Source organism: Zosterops lateralis, assembly GCF_965231275.1.
Source record: "Zosterops lateralis genome assembly, chromosome: 3".
NCBI classification, from domain to species: Eukaryota; Metazoa; Chordata; class Aves; order Passeriformes; family Zosteropidae; genus Zosterops; species Zosterops lateralis.
The window spans coordinates 78,065,345-78,083,883 of NC_139764.1; the positions used below are offsets into that span (position 1 = coordinate 78,065,345).

The 18,539-nt window shown below is 42.8% G+C and overlaps 1 protein-coding gene across 1 annotated transcript; it reads right to left on the reverse strand.

The window, feature by feature from the left end:
* Positions 1-355: 355 nt before the first annotated feature.
* On the reverse strand, positions 356-18,396 carry SLC35A1 (solute carrier family 35 member A1). Its single transcript, XM_083858537.1, has 8 exons — positions 16,935-18,396; positions 13,680-13,857; positions 8,525-8,684; positions 8,014-8,166; positions 6,700-6,766; positions 3,189-3,365; positions 2,662-2,796; positions 356-1,372 (listed from the first exon to the last, which is right to left on the reverse strand). Exons 1-8 carry the CDS (start codon positions 17,161-17,163, stop codon positions 1,242-1,244), a joined length of 1,230 nt encoding a protein of 409 aa, XP_083714663.1. The 5' UTR covers positions 17,164-18,396; the 3' UTR covers positions 356-1,241.
* Positions 18,397-18,539: the final 143 nt, after the last annotated feature.

Consider the following 18,539-nt stretch of genomic DNA (forward strand, 5'->3'; position numbering starts at 1 on the left):
CGGCACTGTGCACACAGACAGACGTGGCAGGTGCTGCTTGGCACCCCTGAGCCTCACTGCTGTAGGGAGGTGGAGCAACACCTGTGAGGTGCCTGGCAATACCTTCCACCATGGAAGCCTTAACTCCCAAGAGAGACAGCAGTGTCGTGGAACAGTTGGTGAAAGGCAGAGAGGCCCCTCCTCTCCCACTGGATGAGAATTCAGGCATGTTTGTTACTGCTGTGTTTAACATGCCCCACTCTCACGTAAAACCCAGCTGCTTAATTCATGTCCAAAGAAACATAGCCAAGAGTATGAAACTGGTCACATTTCAATGTCAAAAAGTTGCGCAAGTGCACCCGAGTCAGTAGAGTTGAAATATCTGGAAGGCCTGAGAAGATGAGGAAGGAGGTTGAAATTAGTTTGCACTAATAAATTAAAGGGAAACATGCATTACAGGAACCCTTTTCAAGCATCTGGATGCACAGAGAGGTTGAGAGAGAACAGGGAGATCTTCTGGCTAGAAACTTTGTGTTGACTCATTCACACTTAAACCAGAGGTACAGGAATAAATATAAACCTTGCCCTGTAGTATGCATAGAAGCTCCCTTTACCACCTACAGCCAATATTAAAAAAAGCATTTAAAGAGTAAAAGGAAAGCCACAGCTTCAGAGTCTTTCGTCTGACTTTTTAAACCAAACAAGGGCTACCTCTAATCACTCTGAGTAGATGATGCTCAAAGCAGGGGTATTCCCTGTAGTTAAGTCATCATCTCTTATTGCCTAAAAGAGAAACTCTTCTGTCATTAATCAAACTGCAATTGTCAAGTATTTTAAGAGAAAATGCTGGCAGTAGTTGCTTTTTTTTAATAGTTTTTTTATGAAGCCTTCAGGCATTTCTGCCCTCAAAGAGCAAGACAGTTTATCAAATACACAAAGAACCGATTTCCCTCCATTATATACATTATATACAATTGAGTGATCAGTTCCTTCATTGGGTTTTCCTTGTAAATGAGACTCTTCATTGTCAACGTGAATGAAGAATACCTTCCATAAAACACCCAGCCAGCTCATCAGCTGCCGCGTAGCCTCAGTGTCAGCCACTGGAAACTCCACATGTAAAACAGAACTAACTTCTGCTTTTAGTCTATCCCACTTAAACCATTTCATGTATAGCTTAAGGCTAATTTTGAAAAAAAAATGCAGTTTTTTTTTAAAGTCTGTTTTTTCTCTTGTCCATATGTCCATTTTTATGGACGACATCACACAGTAGCAAGTCTCTCTTTCGAGCTCTTAGTCTCTGAGGGCTGGATTTTTGTGGTGTCTTGTCGAGGTAATCCATAGAGGTAAATAGAAATACACACCAGGAGGGCACCCAGGGAGAACGTAACAGCTGAAAGGAGACAAAATAGTTTAAATAAATACATTTATATAGGACACCTTCAGCAAGCCATGTAAGTTATGATATCTGAATGACAGTATTGAAGTTATCCAAAACTAAACAAGACTAAACAGCAAGCTGTTGATAAGTCACAGCATTTAGCTTCATCCTCTGTCACTGGGATCACTTGAGTATTTACAATCCCCACACGGTTCCAGTTAGTCTCATCAGCAAGAATATGGCAGTGGTGGTCATAAAAGCAAGAGTGAAGCATCTCCTGCAGTCCCAGGCTTACATTACAGTGAACTTAAATTGGAAAAAGCCAGTGGATGTGATAACACCTTTTATTGCCTTTCCATGTTTAAGACAGGGTTATTAAGAAACTATTAATGAGGCTTTCACAGAAAGCTCATTAGTCCAGGTTTGATTTGTGTCAACTGTCAAGAAAACACTGCCTAAGTAAGTTTTTAAAATTTTTTCATCCCTTGCTTTACGTTGCTCTTTTGCAGCCAAACATTGATTATTTTCTCCTTATGCAAACTTTCTTTACATTCTGTCTCACTAATACTACATCAAAAAGCTAATTTTTTCAACCATTTTCCCACACCATCTTTGGATTAAGGTAGGAAACTATGCACAACTAAAGAGTGAAGGACTGAGCGGGAGTGCTGGGCACAGTATCAGACACAGACTTGACTGCAGAGAAAATCCTTTGTAGTTGCAGAACAGCCCAGAGCCATCTGCTGTTTCCTCTCAAAGACTTTCACCACATCAGTCAGTCACAACCTCAGCTGCTCTTTGACTTTCTCACATGGTGGTGTCCACAGCAGACAGGGAAAGTAAAAGTTAATGCAGTAGTGGGTGTAACTCAGCAGGGATGTGTAAAGCCCTTGAAGAAATAGCTGAGGAATTAATTCAGCACTGGCTGTACTAAACCCAACAAAAAATAGTCAACAGCAGTTCCAGGTAAAACAGCTGTAACACACACTAAACTGCATCAGAAAGTGATGCACGAAAATAAAGCTGTTTAAACCAGAAGGGTTCTTCCTGTTTGAAGTTGTAGATGCCTCTGAAAGACAAAAGCACCGATGCCTTTGAAAGCACAAAGTCATCAGGCACCTTTGTGCACCACAACAGGGACCAATGATTCATTAGTGCACAGGAGTCCTGGACAAGACTTGATGCAAAACCAGACAAACTGAGAGGGGGCATAAACGAGGCCTTGGTATGAGCTGTGTACAGCAGGCTGGATGAGCAGGAAACATGCACAGCCATCAAATCAAAGGCAAAAAGGCACTTACTTATCTGAAGGCCAAAGAGGATGACTGATGCCACAGTAGAGAGAACAATGGCTGCCGCTGCAGAAAAGCCTTTCATGATGTTATCTGTGTACTTAACAACCACCGAGGTGTAGATGCCACCCACGCTGGCCAGGACTGGGAAGAAGATAAGGTGTTACCATAAGCACAGGTGCAGTAAATTACTCTTGAAATTATGCATTTTACTCTTCTAGTGTGCTCCTACTTTGGTGCTCCTAATTAGTGATTTAACAGATCATTCAGTGGAATGGGATGTCTAGTTGGCATCCAGTTAATAAGATATAACTCATTTAAATATGATCTACTTGTCAGTCAATTATTTAGGCTGCTGTTTCAGCACAATTTTAAATTGAATAAGTGAATAACTTCCAAGAAAATAATATTTTAAAATAAAATCCTTCAAAACACAGCTGAGAGTGTGTCAGACAATTTGTAGCTTCCTGCAATCAGTTGTATCATAGTTAAAGAAGAAAAACAATGTCAAAAGACTAAAAGCACAAGATACTTACAGACTACAAACCAGACGTAGTATGTGTAGCCATAGAAAAACCCTTTCTCAAGAACTTTGGCTCCATCTGACAGGTACACAACAAATAAATTCACCACAATCCCAGATAAGTACAGCTGAATGTTCCTCACCCACAAGGAAGTATCTGAACTCTTTAACACCTTTTCAAAATAAACTCCTGAAAAAAACCAAAGCAAAACAAACAACCAAAAATATTCAGTGAGAAGAATGAGTCAGAGTTTATTGCATTTTAAAACCAGACAACCTCTTAGAGCCAGCAAACTCTCAAGTTCACTATCCTTGGAAGACCACTGCTGAACACCAATGATGGATCCACGGTTGGTATTCCCAGTCCTCAAGGCTTAACCCTTGGCCCACTGAGAAGATGAAAAGACATCCCATGGGAGCACTTCACTGAACTCGAGGGGTATTTTTCATCCTGTACAAACTCCTTTACATCTCTGTGAGCATGAATGTACTACAGCAAAAGGAATTGCAATATTCCTCTCTTATATTCTTAAGTACTTCAGATTTGTAACTAACTTAGTAACTCTCTATAAGGAGTTATTGTTGTATCATAGACTCTCTTATTAAATTGTTTCAATTAGGCTGTTAAGTTTAAATGTCATTAAAACCTTTAGGCCTAAACCATTGGTCAAGTCCATGGCTAAGTTTAGCAAGGGGATCCACTTTGACTCAACAGGAGAATTTGTCTCCCTCAATCCTGTTTCTCTTTAACCTTTCCTATCTCTACCCTTTTTGAATTCACAGCCTCCATGAAAATAATTTTATGCTGGTTTTAGTTTTCAACTGATTTTAGTCCTATTTTTCTTGGGGAGTAGAGGAGGAAGGGAGGATCCGTATTACCTCAGTACTGAAACTGAAAACTCCTCAGGAGCTTTGTGCCGGCAGAGCACTTGGCAGAGCAGCTCGTCCTGAAACCACAGCTTCAGGGGATTACAAGAGCAAATCAAAACCGAGGCCTTCTGCTAATTGAAACTACAGGCTGATTTTGAGGAAGTGGAATTAATTTTAATCTAAAGCTCTAGTTCTCAATACCACATTGAAGAGCATTATTCTTATGCTCTGCATTACTGTAACTCCCCAAATACTACTTCATTATTCTACTTGGGAGGCATTTGTCAGACTAAGAGGCAGACATTTGGCAAGGCCCTCACCACCTGCCTTTTTAACCATTGCTCACCCATCAGCCAAGCTCTGGAATGTCCTCCACATTTCAAAACAAAGAGCAGTTTGCAGGACTCTTACCAGCGACTTCCATGAGTTTCTGGTGAGAGCCCTATTGACTAGAAGTTTATTGGCGATTAATATCACACACTATCCTTCATACAATATAAGAAAATAATATAGAACCAACAAAGGTGACACAAAGACCCATGTGTTAGAAACCTTAGGCAAACACCAACCCACCCCCCAAAAAAAAATAAATCTCCAAGTTAGCTTTATGGAAGGTCTTGCTACTCTTTTATTAATGAAAAATGGAACTTATAATTTAATAGAATACAGTGAGTATTTATGGTGAATAAATGAGAAGGCAGATTTTTATTTCAGGGGTTCAAATAATTATAAAACCAAGAAAATATAATATCTCATAAGAATATAAATTTTCGAAGTGTAAACAACAGCAAACTAGTATTGTTAATGACTGCAGCCTTTAAAATAACCCAGAATAATTACCTTGAGATTTCTGCCCTCTGAGAAGACCCACAGAGCACAATGAGGTGTAATCAACATAACAGAAATTTGGCTTGAGTGTGAACCATACTTGTAAAAGTTATAAACTGAGAAAACAGTGGGCAAATGAATAAAACTATGCTTCTAGATTTGTGAATATATAATTCACAAATCCACTAGGCAAGATGAAGGAAAGAATGGGGGCTGATTAGGAGAACTTACTCCTCAGAACTGTTTTAAGTCACAAAGGATCTGCCATTAAATTATCCCTTCAATGCTTTTAAAAGTATTGTTTGGGCCCCAAATTCTTGGGAATTATCACAGGATCAGCAATCTGAAGAAAAAACTTCTTTTCCATCTCTAAGTGACAAAACCACATAACTTTTTTTTCATTTTGGTGGACTAATAAAACACACTGTAAGACATTGTCAGTCCAGAAACTGGAGGTCTAATGGCAAAATAACTGCTTCATGTGAGCGTGGGAAGGACGAACAGGAAGGGAATTTGAATAGAATTTATGTTTTCAACATGTAAAGCCCCGAGGGCACAAGAAGCTCTGTGGATGAAACATGGTCCCTCCCAGCTGCTCCAGAGCTTCAGCTGTCAGCAAGGAAACCCAAGCTGCAATCCTTTTGCAGGAGAAGAAAGCCCTAAGTGTCTCAAGCTGCCTGCATCAGCCTGCCAGTGCTCAGATTTTGCAGATCTTTGGAGGCACAGCTGTTGACCCACATTATTGGGAAAAGCAGGAGTTTTAGGAGACTCTGAAGGCTGTATTTTGTCTTGCAGCTTGGGAGCATCTATTTAAATGAGGAAATTCATAACCTTCCAGGAAAAGCTGACTGAGCTCTACAGAGTTTTATTTAGTATTTCTGCTTCAAAGTGCCCATTTCACTGAAATGACAACAAATAAGAATGACACTCTCCTCCTTTCCTCCTCTACCCACCAGAATGTTTTTCCATGAGTAATGAGCATCTATGCACAGCACAAGATTATTCTTGCAAGACTTTACAGTACTAGAGGTGGGTGATAGTACCTTGGTTTTTTACAGAGGAGGGGGGAAAAATCCAATTTATAGTCAGGGGAATATGCCCCTGTGAGCCAAATTTCAAGATAACAAGTCATTTGCATTTTTTTATTTCTGAGCACCAGCTCACTTGTCCTAAAGTTTTGGTGTCCTGCTCCAGAAGCCAGAGAAAAAACTATGCTGAGAAGAGACACTGGTTGTAGAAAAAAAGCAAAAATAAACAAAACTAAAAATCCTTCACTGAGTACATCCAGGCTTCCTGCTACTATTCTACAGCTCTGCCTTCCTCATGCTCCCTCTACATCCCAGTTAGATTTTCCACCTACAGAACTATGGAAATGTGTACTTCAGAGCTGAGCTGGTACAAGAACTGAGCAAGGAACTCAGTTCCCCTTGTAAAAACAATGTTAGTATTTCATGTGATCACCAAAGGGGAGCTATTCACTGCAAAGTAAACTTTATAAAATCGATGTACATTAATTAAATGTACAGAGTGAGTCATTATGTTGCTCCCTACAGTCTTGTTCACAGCATTTGAAAGACACTTCCACTTGCAAACCAGCCCTCTATGATGCATCATGTAAAACCAATGGTACATGCTCCTATCATTTGCTTGACAATGGGAGTAATCATGTTATGAATCTGCCATAATTACCAAAAGTAGAAGATAATTATGGGCAGAGGGAATAAACTATTAGAGGAAGACAGTTAACAAATGTAGAATGTTCAATTTTAAACACTGTGAGTTCTCCAGTGCTTTAGATACAGCCCATGTACAGAATAATACTGTACCTGCAAATCCTGAACACAACACTGCCACAGCAATTGCTCCAAACCCTAGCCATGGGTTCTGCTCCACCTGCAACATCAACCATTATCTTAACAAGGACACAACACTTCAGTCATTCACAATAATCAATTCCAGAGTGCTGTGGTTTAACTTCAGCCAGCGAAGAAGCACCACCCAGCTCCCCACTCATTCCCCCCAAGCCCCACAGTAGGGAGAAGAATTGAAAACAAAAGGTAAACTTTGTGGGTTGATATAAGCATAGTTTAATAACTAAATCAAAATAAAAAATACTAATAATTCTAGTATTAACAAATGGATGGAGAGATATAAAACTCAAGAAAACTAAGTGATGTACAAGACAATTGATCACCACCTGCTGACAGATGCCCAGCCCATCCTGCAGTAGCAATCAGCCCCTCCTGGCCAAATTCCCCGATTTTCCGTAATGGGTGTAACATTCTGTGTTATAGAATATCCCTTTGGCCAGTTCAGGTCAGGTGTCCTGGCCATGCTCTCTCCTGGTTTCTTGTGCCCCTCCTCACTGGCAGAGCAAGAGAAAAGACCTGGACTCATGGTTAAGCACTACTAAGCCACAACTAAAACACCAGTGTTACCAACAGTGCTCTCATACTAAATCCAAAAACACAGCACTGAAACAGCTACTAGGAAGAAATGTAATTCTATCCCAGCCAAAACCAGGGCACAGAGCTACTTCATTAAGTAGAGCAAAGTTATTAGCATTTTACTGCAGTACCATGCACACTTGCTGATCTAGGGCTGTCCCTCAGACCAGCTCAGTGTAGCTGTGTGGTGTTCCACCTTCTGTGGGTACTCTCACAGTGCTCAGAGCACTGTCCACCTGGCTGTGGCCACTACTCCCAGAGGCATGACCTACCTTTCCCACTAATGCAGCTGAGCAGCAGCTGTGACCTATGAAACAGAAGACACTTGTTTCTCCCTACAGTGGTAGTAGGTCAGGGCCTCTGAAGAGTGTGTTTAACTGACATAGGCACATTGCGCTGGAGTTTCACTCCTAATTCTCCCAGAGCTTTGATTCCAAATTCTCTGTTCCAACAACTACAATGTTACCAAGGCCAACTGCTGGAAACTATTACTCAGACACTCCTAGGATGGTGCATTAGACTGATTAGGATGCCTGGGGTAATTTTTACTAATTGTAACAATCAGTTGCATTTACAACAGGTGAGACCAGACCAATAACACAAGCTTGCCTGAACTGGTACACAACAAAGGTGAAAGCCAATGAGCAAGGGTTGTTTATTCTTTATCTCAAGAAGCAAAATATTAACTCCTACCTGTACTTTGGTAGCCTGAGCGGGCTCCCACTGAACAAGGGTAACGCCACCACACAGCATGAAGACAGAGAACCACTGCAGCTTACTAAGGGTACGGTTCAGCATCAGGACTGTACATAAAGCTGTACAAGGGATCTTCAACTGGTACGTCACCTAAAAAAGATGGGAATGTAGCGTAGAGGACAAGCTTTTATAAACTCCTCCAAAACAAGAAAATAAAATAGAAAATTCAACTACAGAATGACAGATTTTTATATTCATTGATTTCCTACAGAGCAATCATCAACTCCAACAAAGTGAATTTGAAGTGACTCTAGCAGTGAGTGGGTTAGCTCAGAAAGCCAGAGCTCTGCAGCAGAGTGTATGCTCTGAATAGAACAAAGCAGTTTCACTTTTAGCACGGAGGCTGAAGAGAGGGCTGTGTGCCAGGCAGATACCTGACACGTTTGCCTCATGAACCAGGAAAGAGAAATATATTTCCAGATCTGTTACTGACAAAAACCTGTATTACCTGGTAGACTGCAGCATCCAAGTTGCTAAGAGCCAGGAATGCCATGTTGTTTTGGACAGCATACACCACAGATGGAACACTTAATTTTAGCAATTCTTTAGGACTTCCAAATACATTTTCTTTTAAAGATGTTATTAACCTTGTCAGACTTCCAGTTTCTCTGCAAAATAAAATATTAGCATAACAGAGGGCATTTCTAAACTGGTATTTTAAAACAGAAATCAAATCAATTAATCCCTTGGGAGGGCCAAAAATTTGTCCTCCACAATCAGTTGTACTTTCTGCTCATAAAAGAAAAAAAGGTTAACTGGCAAAAAAACAAGTGAAGTTTTCAACAAGTAGAAAGGCCTGAAGGCGAGAGAGACATTCTGGAATCAGGAAGTCAGATGCATTAACGTGTAGCAGTGTGTCAATACAGGCAGTGGAACAGAAGGCTGTTGTTCACGTCTCCCCTTTTTTACTGGGTATTAACGTTTGTGTGTGATGTCGAATGCCCATGATTTTCCAGATCCCCTTTAAACTGGGCCTCACAGTACAGTCAAAAAAGGATAGTATCTTTGCACACTACTCACCTAGAAAAACCTCTCATTCCTCAGTCAGCCATGGGCCCCCAGTCTCACTTGTGCAGGGGGAGATGCTGGACCAGCACTAGCACACACATGAAGAGGTCTGGTGGGTGTGTGGGGGCTCCCTGTCACCTGTCCCTGCCTTTGCATTTAACACCTCTCCTTCAAGTTATTGCAGTGTGTGACAGAACAGGCAATGGAGAAGAACATGTTGCTGTTGGCTGCTTTTTGCAGTTTGCTATTCAGCTTTTCACAGCTGCCCTCTGGTTCTCCCTTATCACTTGTACATTAATTTGACATTTGCTGGTTACTTGTTGCTGCTGCTCCAGTCCTCTTCCCAGTTCTCCCACAGCTCCTCTTTCCAATCTTCTCTTGATTAGCACTGACAAATACCAACATCCAAAATCATTCTGCCCCCTCCCACAGACCTTGCAACTTGCAAACTGTACTACTCTTAAATTTAACTCTCCTTGTGGTTCTATTGCCCACTTGCATGAATAAATAGCTTTAGTCATATTATTTCAGCATATTTTCCTTTCCTGATCAACCCCTGACTCTGTACTCCAGCTGTTCTCCTCTCCAAAGATCAGAGACTTTACCCTCTTGTGATCCTTCCATCCAAATTTCTCTCCGTCCTTGCCTTCCTCCCTGCTCACAGCAAGCATATACTTCCTTTTCTTGTTTTGTTTTTTTTAACCTGTAGGGAGAGCAGTCTCTATAAAGGCAGCTGCAAGGGATTCTTTTTGTATTTTTCATTAACAGAAAGCACACAAAAAACCAGACATGTCTGGCCACAGGAAACAATCATGACAAGAAAATCTGTGGACAAGTAGCACTTAAAGTGAAGTTTGCAATACAAGAAAAGAGTTCATGTTACACCTCACCATGGTTAATTGCACTAGATCCAGAACTGTATAAAATGTCAGGAGTCATGGATATTATGGGCAATTTTTATTTTTTTTTGCTTGTTCCATTTCTGAAGGTATTTATTATGTTGTGTAGGACAGGAGATAGGGAGATAGGATGTACATGAAAATTGAGTAATACCCAATTACAGCTGGATTTAAGTGCTTCTACCTCAAGTGTCTAACTGAAAATAAAATGTATTTAGCACAGACACAGTTCTACTGTATGAAAATAAGGAGTAAAAAAAAAATGCCACACAGCAATAACTTCTTCTATTCATTGATACTAAGGTGAGCTGTCAAACAAGAAAATAATATTTAAACTATATCTGCTCCTGTTCCAGACCACGCTCAGTGGATTTGCTGATCATATTTTTAAAGTCATAGCAGCAATAGTAGCTTCTGTCTACTTTGACTTCTAGAACCAAATTTCAGCAATAAAGAGCAACACACGTCTAATAACCACCATCATCCCTTTAGTTGTTGAGAACCAGAAGATGAACCATCTAATAGTTCATCTGTGCAGTGGATGTGCTTTCTGAAGCATGCACTTACCAAGAATCTCTAACTGTAAGTTGAATTCAGTACATGGCCAAAAAATAACTTAAAACAAACCTCCATATACAGCTGATAATGCAAAATTAGGTGCCCAAGTAAGTACACTGCAAGATCAAATTAGAAAAATAAAAGATTATGTAGCTTGAATTCAGCTTTCTTGATGTTGACCTAGGTTTGAATTTTAAAACATAATCAATTTTCTCTGTAGAATGTTTCAGGTTGGAAGAGAGCCTAAGACCATTTTGTTCCAACCACCCTGCCATGGGCAGGGACACCTTCCACTAGACCAGTTTGCTCCAAGCCTCATCCAGCCTGGTCCTGAACACTTCCAGGGATGGGGCACCCACCACCTCTCTGGGCAGCCTGTTCCAGAGATTTCCACCCTCACACCAAAGAATTTTTTCCTAATATCTAACCTAAATCTATTTTCTTTCACTTTAAAGCCATTTCCCCTTTCATAAATTCATTACTCCATTGACAAAGCAAATTCCTAGGTATGAAGAGGTGAGAGATACTAGTAACTATCAGTTAAGCACAGAAAAACACATTTGTTGGAAAAGCTGAAGTTAAAACTAGAGTTTGCAAAACAGCTCTGCTTTTCTTCATCCACTGCTAAGTAGTTATGTACCAGCTAAGAATGCAGCAAATGCCATTACCAGATGGTGAACAGAACTTCAAATAAGCATGAGAAATGAAGAGTACACTTGAGTTAACAATTAGCACAGCTAAACTATCAAAAGCTTCTCTTTTGAAAGACAATTCTTTGGCATTCATCCATTCAATATGCCCTCCAGGAGATGCCTTAAGAGTAAACAGTGAAGACATCATGTAATAATGTGTAAGAAAACAAATTTGGCAGCTGGAACAGTGGGAGAGTTGTACTCTAGTGTCCTGTATACTGCAGTTACCAACACTGTCTCTTTCAAAAAGAAAAGGTAGCTACACAAATGTATCCTGCTGTACAGTAAAAACAGATGGTACTCTATCTTCTGACTGATTGCTGAACTACAAAGGCATCTTGCCTTGGGTGAGACAAACTGCTTAGGACCTAAAACTGAAGGAAGCTGTAAAGGAGAAACAGAAAGAAGCTATGCTGGAATTGATGCTGTTCAGCATATTCATAACTGATCTGAAAGGGGAGGTTACTAGAAAGCTGGTAATTTTTGGACCCACCAGCATGCCAGACATGCTACCAAGGAGAGGTGAGCATGGCCTGATGAATGGTGTCTGCTGGTGCCCATCTCTCCCTCAGCTATGGACAGGAAAAAACCCACCAGCTAACCAGATCAGAATAGACATTATAACCTCCAGACAGCTCAGTGAACCTGATTCTTCCCATTTTAATTGCTAAATAAGGCTCAGGTGTCAATAAATGAGAAAGAACCATAGGAAATTACAACCTCTATATATAGCAACCCTCTCTCATCTAGTTATGGGCACCTGCCAAAAAAGATGCAAGTAGGTCTCGGGTGGCATCAGCTTCAGAGAAATGAGCAGAATCCTTAGAAAAGGAACTGAGGCCAAGAGAGAAAGCACCTTCACCCCTCTGCCTAATGCCATGGCATGTCCACATCCTGAATACAGCATGCAGCTCCTGTTTCAAAAGGGATGTAACAATACTGGAAATGCTCTAAGGATGGGTACTATGATGATCCCAGCAAAATTAAACTAGGACTCCTTGCTTAGAAAATAAATTAGTGATGAAAACACAGATCTGTAGAGATATGAAAAGCAAAACAAAGGAGAAAAGATTATTCATCATACCTGTCAACACAAGACAACAGGATCCATAAGTTTCTGCCACCAGCTAAGGAAAGCTCAGCCCATGCTTGTCCCCTTGGCTACAATTCCATTCTACACATCCTTTACTGACAAAGGGAAGATAATGGGCCACACAGGCTTTTTGCTGTGCAGGGCTGTTCTAAAAACATCAACATGCTAAGACTTCTTTCTGAGTGAACACAATATTACAGACCCTTAACAAAAGGGATTGCTCACCCTGCTGAACTAGGTGTACTATAAAGAGCTTGGGTCCCAGGTGCACAAGATTTGACAAATTACACACAGAGGTGAGGCTACCCAGAGGTCCCTCAGTACAGGGAAGTGTGGGCTGCAACAGTCTCCAGAGAGCCAGTGGGATCCTCATTGGTCACACCAGTGTGAACCATGTGTCAGCAGAGTCATTTCTGCCAGCATTTTGTGCTGACACAGTGAGAACCTCAGGGTGCATGAAAAGAAAAATAGAAATTCCCCACTGGTCACACCTGCCTTCTCTAACATATTCCATTTAATGAAAGGTTAAAAAAAAGGCAGTTTGTCAGAGTGGCCTTACCAAATTCAAATATTGTCTCACTTCTAAAGCAAGTAAAATGCCATTTGTATGTTAAGAGCTGATGAAAATCTAAAGTACATCATGTGTCTCCATGATCCTCCAGCATGTAACAACAAGCCACAAACAGACAGAGACCCTAAAAGAACAAATTCTACCACAGCAGCAAGAACTGGGCCTTGGAAAAGTTCAGAATATAAAGGTTCTTCCTAGGAAGGATGTAGTACAGGGAAGCTGAGAGAAAAGGCAGCAGACTGATAGCCTCCCTGCTTGAGATGCTCATGCATGTACTAAAGTTCTAGTTCTTAGCAGCAGTATGAGATTATAGAAAGTAATATTTTTTGGTCACAGTCTTTCAGCATCAGTTTACAGATGATCAGAGACGGCAAAATGTCTGTCTGTAACATTGTTTGGAAAAATTTATTAGTAGGAACATAAGAATCTTATGTAACTCAGCAGATGATGGCTCACAGCCGATGATGAAAGTCCAAGTTTCATCTACACCAACATTTTAAAAACTCAAAACATCGTGGATAATCCATACTGACATTCTGAACTGATTCCAAAGCATAAAAAACCAGAAAATATGTAGAAAGGACACACCTGAATATCATGCTGTATACCAAGCAGTTTCAGTTGATGAGGACTCACAAGCTCTAACCCACTCTAAAATTACCCTTCCGCAGCACGACTTACCCAGCCACATTCTCAAACATACCTGCACGTCAGTACCCAAGAGTCTGAGGTTAGAAGCAAGGACTGGTTTTCAAAACACTGATCAGTGCTCCCACACTTACTTAGCCAGGATGCCCGCGCTCAGGAACAGCTTGATGACTTCGGTGACACACACGGCCGTCGTGGAGAAGTAGAGCTCCGTCTGCGCCGTCCTAGTGTACCGCAGTGCCACCGTGTACGTGGCAGCCACCAGGGTCATCACCGTGAGGCAGTACAGCTTGAACAGCAAGCTGACATTTTCTGAAACAAAACAGAGGAGAGGACTCAGCGTGACCCCCATTTTAATGTAAGAACTGAAACAGTGTGTTCTCCAGCTGGAGGGATGTGTCAAACACCACTGTGTCAGCAGACAATAGTGACAGCGTTAGGACAACACTTCCCATAAAAAAGTTCCGGTTAAATTTTACAGCCTTCTCAAAGAAGCTTGTACAGGAACTCCAAGTGTTTGAAAATAAGATGCTCTCTTGCCCTCCTAATGATCCTCCATTCTAGAAAAAACTAATCATACATTAATATTTATCTAATAACAATCAAAAAGTCTTTCTGTGTTTTCCTGCTCTTTAGCTGACTGTAGGTGCTTCCTCTGAAATGGCAGCTGATCCTCTTCATGTAATATACTGAACTCTGACACAAAGAACATCGGCAAACTAGCAAAAGCAAAAGGAGAGGAAAAGTTCAGTATCAGCAAAGAAATCCAGCAAATCTTAATAAATAAGGCAGCATTTTCATCAGCCTTATTTTTCACCTAAGTTAGTAAAAGAAGATTTTGCTCTGAATGGTGTTGGGACTTAACACAAAGGGCTTTCTTGAAAAATTCCCTGTAGAAAGGTCAAAGGTTAAGGCTCTTCCAGTAAATTAAAACCACACAAGGACTGCGTACCATTTGTGTTATCCAGTCTGTCTTCTCCACTGCTATACTCCTACAACAGTAGCAATACTTGCAACAGTTTTGATCTGGACCAACTACTATCCTGCAAAATTTAAGAGTTAGCCTGCCCAAGCACAAGGCAGTTTTTCATCCATCCACATTCCTCTAAGGCCTGAGAGTTCCATCAGGCCACTCCAATGCATTCCCAGGTCAGGGAATGGCTAAGCCTGCGTCTGAACCAGCAAAGAGAACAGCACACTACTCCAAAGGGGATTTGGATTTCTCTGCACAAAGGCAAGGCCCAACACAAGACATCAGCAAATGTGTGGCTTCTACAAAATCCTTTTCCAAACTGGTAGATTGTTATGTTTGGCATCTCTCTGGTGGATAATGGTCATTCAGCAGCACCTTTGGGGCCACTGTCGTGTTCTAAATATCCCAAAGAAACGTGTTTCAATTGGTGCAAGTTTGTGTTCCCCTGCTGATTAGGTAACAAGACACAGGATAAGTAGTTTCATAATAACTTTGCTCATTTAATAAAGGAATGAGTTGCTGAATCCTGTGCGACCAATGCTTTGGTTCATGTTTCTTTCAAGCCAGAGATGTCTTCAATTGCATAACATTTCCGCAAGGTACAGTTAATACCTCCTGCCACTGCAATCATTTAAATTAGCTCCTTCCTTACAGATAAAAATCTTACCCACGTCAGTAACCACTTTTAAAAGGTAGAGCCAATTACTTTTTGGACTAACAATGCTTAGAAGAGACTTACAAGCTGTAATCCATTTTTAAATTAAATTTGGATTGTAGGGAGGGAATCCAAGGGCATAACAACCAGAAAATATAATTAACCCCATATGGTTTTACAAAAACGTATCTTCTAATGATGTTTCAGTGCTGACAGAAATTATATTAATGCTGTGATTTGACACATGAAGATTTTAAGTCTATGCACCACCAAACTAAAGCTAAACTTAATCCTTGCCTCTATTAACTATTCTTAAAAAGAAAAAAAAAGTGCCCCAGTTTGGCAGTGGTTCAGAAACTTGAGTAAACCAAATGCATCAAGACATACAGAATCTAGTATCTAGATAGTTTGAGCATCATGCAAAAATGTATTTGTAATTATTTTCAGCCTGGCCATTTCTTCAGCCTGGCTCACATGTCTGCATCAGTACCAGTGCAGCGAGGGGAGCAGAAACAACCACAGCTGGGGCACCCAAAACTTCTGCTGATAAATCTCAACCTACACCCACCTAAAGAAAAGAAGAGCTGGAAGAAGCTTTTGTTTTTTTCCCAATAAATCTCACCTGGATGAAATGATTTCTGGCAAAAGAGACCAGAGAGACCAAAAGCCTCAGGATACAAGTGCGGGCCTCCCACACATCTCCATGGCCCATCTCCTCCGGGGCTCCTGGCAGGGGAGCACAGCCCTGCCCGCCGGGTTATCCGGGTTATCCAGGTTATCCCGGTTATCCGGGGGCTGGCACACACCGCTGGGAGCCTCCTGCCCCTTCCAGCCCCCCAGGCCGCTGCCGGGAGCCCTGGGCAGGCCCTCCATGGGGAGCTGGCAGAGGGGCAGGCAGCCCCTCCCTGGGGGATTTCAGCCCTCCTGGCCTGCCCGAGGTCGTGGCCCCGGCACCGTGCGGGCTCTGCCCTGGCTGTGCACAGAATCTCTGACAATCAGGAATCAATCGGGTCGCTGGTGTCACCGAGTCTGCCCTGTGACCGACCACCGCCAAGTCACCCAGACCAGGAATTGCCTCTGGCCACTGAGTGCCACATCCAGTCCTTCCTTAAACCCCTCCAGGGATGGTGACCCCACCACCTCCCGGGCACTCCATTCCAGCACCTGGTCATCCCTTCCGTGAAGAAGTTCCTCCTGATGTCCAACCTAAGCACACTCTGCTATGCACCAGGGTGCAGCGGCGTTTCCAGGGACACCTGCGGCGCCCACAGGGGATGTCCCTGTGCACTGACCGCCTGTGCCCGGGATAAGCCCCGGGATAGATCCCCTGTCAGACGCTCCAGAGGGGAACTGGCGGCGGGGGGACGCCACTGTGACGGGTCCTAAAGGCGGAGGCGTCCCGCGGACCGGGAGCAGCCGGCACCCACCCGGCGGGGACGCGGCGGTGCCTCAGCGCCGGGAGAAGCTCCCGGGCGGCGGGAGGAGAGCGGGAGCGCGGGAAGGCGGGCGGCCAGAGCCCCTCCCCAGCGCGACCCCGCGTAGCCCCTTCCCCCCCTTGGCTCCCGCGGTGGTGGCGCCCGGTGCCGCAGCCCCCAGCGGGGAGGACAGTTCCACTCCCGCCGGCAGGGGGGAGGCAGGGGGAGTCTGCGGGCGGGCCGCGTTTCCTCTCGGGGAAGCGGGTGGGAATTGTCCCCGTTCTCCCGCCGTGCCGCCCACCGGGAGCCGCGGGACCCACCGGGAGCCCCGCGCCGCCGCCCTCACCTTTCGGAGGCGACATGGTGCTCGCCGAAGGCTCCAGGAGCGCCGGGCCGGAGCCGCCCGCCGTGCCCCGCCGCTCCTCCCATCGCACCATAGAGTGCGGCGCGCCCGCCCAGAGCGGCCCGCCGCCCGCGCACAACCATCGAGTCGAGTTCCGTCCCGCCTGGATATCCTGGAGAGCATCCTGCTCCGCCCGGCCGCCTGTCGGAACTGCTTCCTTGGCAGCAAACATCCAGGAATCTCACGCAATTTCTGATTGCCGGGAGCGAGCTCGTAGCCGCCGACACGTTTCTGCCGCGACAAAACCCTGATGGAGGTTCCAGTTCTATTCCCCGGTATTTTACAGCACTGCAGTGCCTTCCCCGGTGGAAAAGAACAAAATAGAATAAAATGAAATTTCAGTCATTAGTTTGCTTTTAAATAAAATGTATTTCTGGATTCTTGAGATACCCGTTTGTTGCTAAGAACTGTAAAATAAAAGGCTCAAAGCAAATGATGATAATATAGAGAGATCACAGCAAGAAAAAATGTTTAACAAAGAAGCGACAGGGTATTTTTCAAAAAAAAAAAAAAAAAAAAAAAAAAAAAAAACAACCTTGCAGCTAGTAACTGTATTGATATTTTAATTCATAAGTCTAATCATTGCTGCCTGCTCATAATTTAAAAACATGGAGGAGCTGCACATCTAGCTGCTACTGATCAGTTTATTTTCCCAACAGAGAAAATCACATAGTCAAAAACCATTTAGCAAAGTTCTTTCTTGGTGCTCCCCTCATGCTCCTTTGTTTTTTTAACACGGGATTCACCCCTGTTGTGTAACTTTTAAAAGTGAGGCCAGATGCCTTGGAAAACAAGAGAATGCTATCCTGCACAATGCCACAGAAAAATCACTCAGCAGCTTGAATCTTCGAGCTTCATTGTCAAAAGCTTGTCTAGCTACAAGCCAGGAAACCACACAGCATTATCATGCACACACAAATAAAAGGAGATTTAGAAACTTTAGCACGCCCTATGCAAGCACAGTTGTGCAGCTGGACATTGTGCAGATAATAGCTTAAGGAAGTTTTTACTGCCATGAAAAGAATCTCTGTTTTAAAGTACCCCATTTCCATTTCAGAAAATGTTTTATCCTGAAGCTCAAATAATTTGGGTTTTCACAAACAGAAATACTCTCTGCAGTTGCATTGATCTGACCTGGCACATACTGCTTTGCCACAATGACACAAAGCTAAAAACTTTTTCTCTGTTGTACTTCAGTTTTTCAAACACAAGCAAAATGGAGCTTTTGAAAAGGTCCCCTGAAGTCAAGTTCCTGTGCTTTGCAGTGTGCTCACCACTACACTGTTTAGCCAAGAAATTCCTAGAGACCTAAAAGGATGCCAGAAGCACCCAAGACAGATGCCCTCTTCTCAACCTCCCAGCCTTGGTCTACACTCACTGGGTTGGGTTAATGCCAGCACAAAGGGACAGGCCAAAGGACCCAGACTGATTTCATCTTGTTGGTTTTGCCTTCTTGACAATTCTGCTCTAAGGCTGGAGCTGTGACATTCAACTGACTTTCCTGGGGCAAGATTTTTCACTTAAAGACAGTATTTTAACAAGCAATTG

Bases quoted from the DNA above. Each gene is read 5' to 3' on its own strand.
- SLC35A1 (XM_083858537.1), bottom strand. From the start codon at position 17,163: ATGTTTGCTGCCAAGGAAGCAGTTCCGACAGGCGGCCGGGCGGAGCAG. The intron at 8,167-8,524 runs GTAATACAGGTT...CATCTTTTTTAG, and splicing joins TGGATGCTGCAGTCTACCAG to GTGACGTACCAGTTGAAGAT. The intron at 3,366-6,699 runs GTACAGTATTAT...GGTTTTTTTCAG, and splicing joins GTTGTGTTCAGGATTTGCAG to GAGTTTATTTTGAAAAGGTG.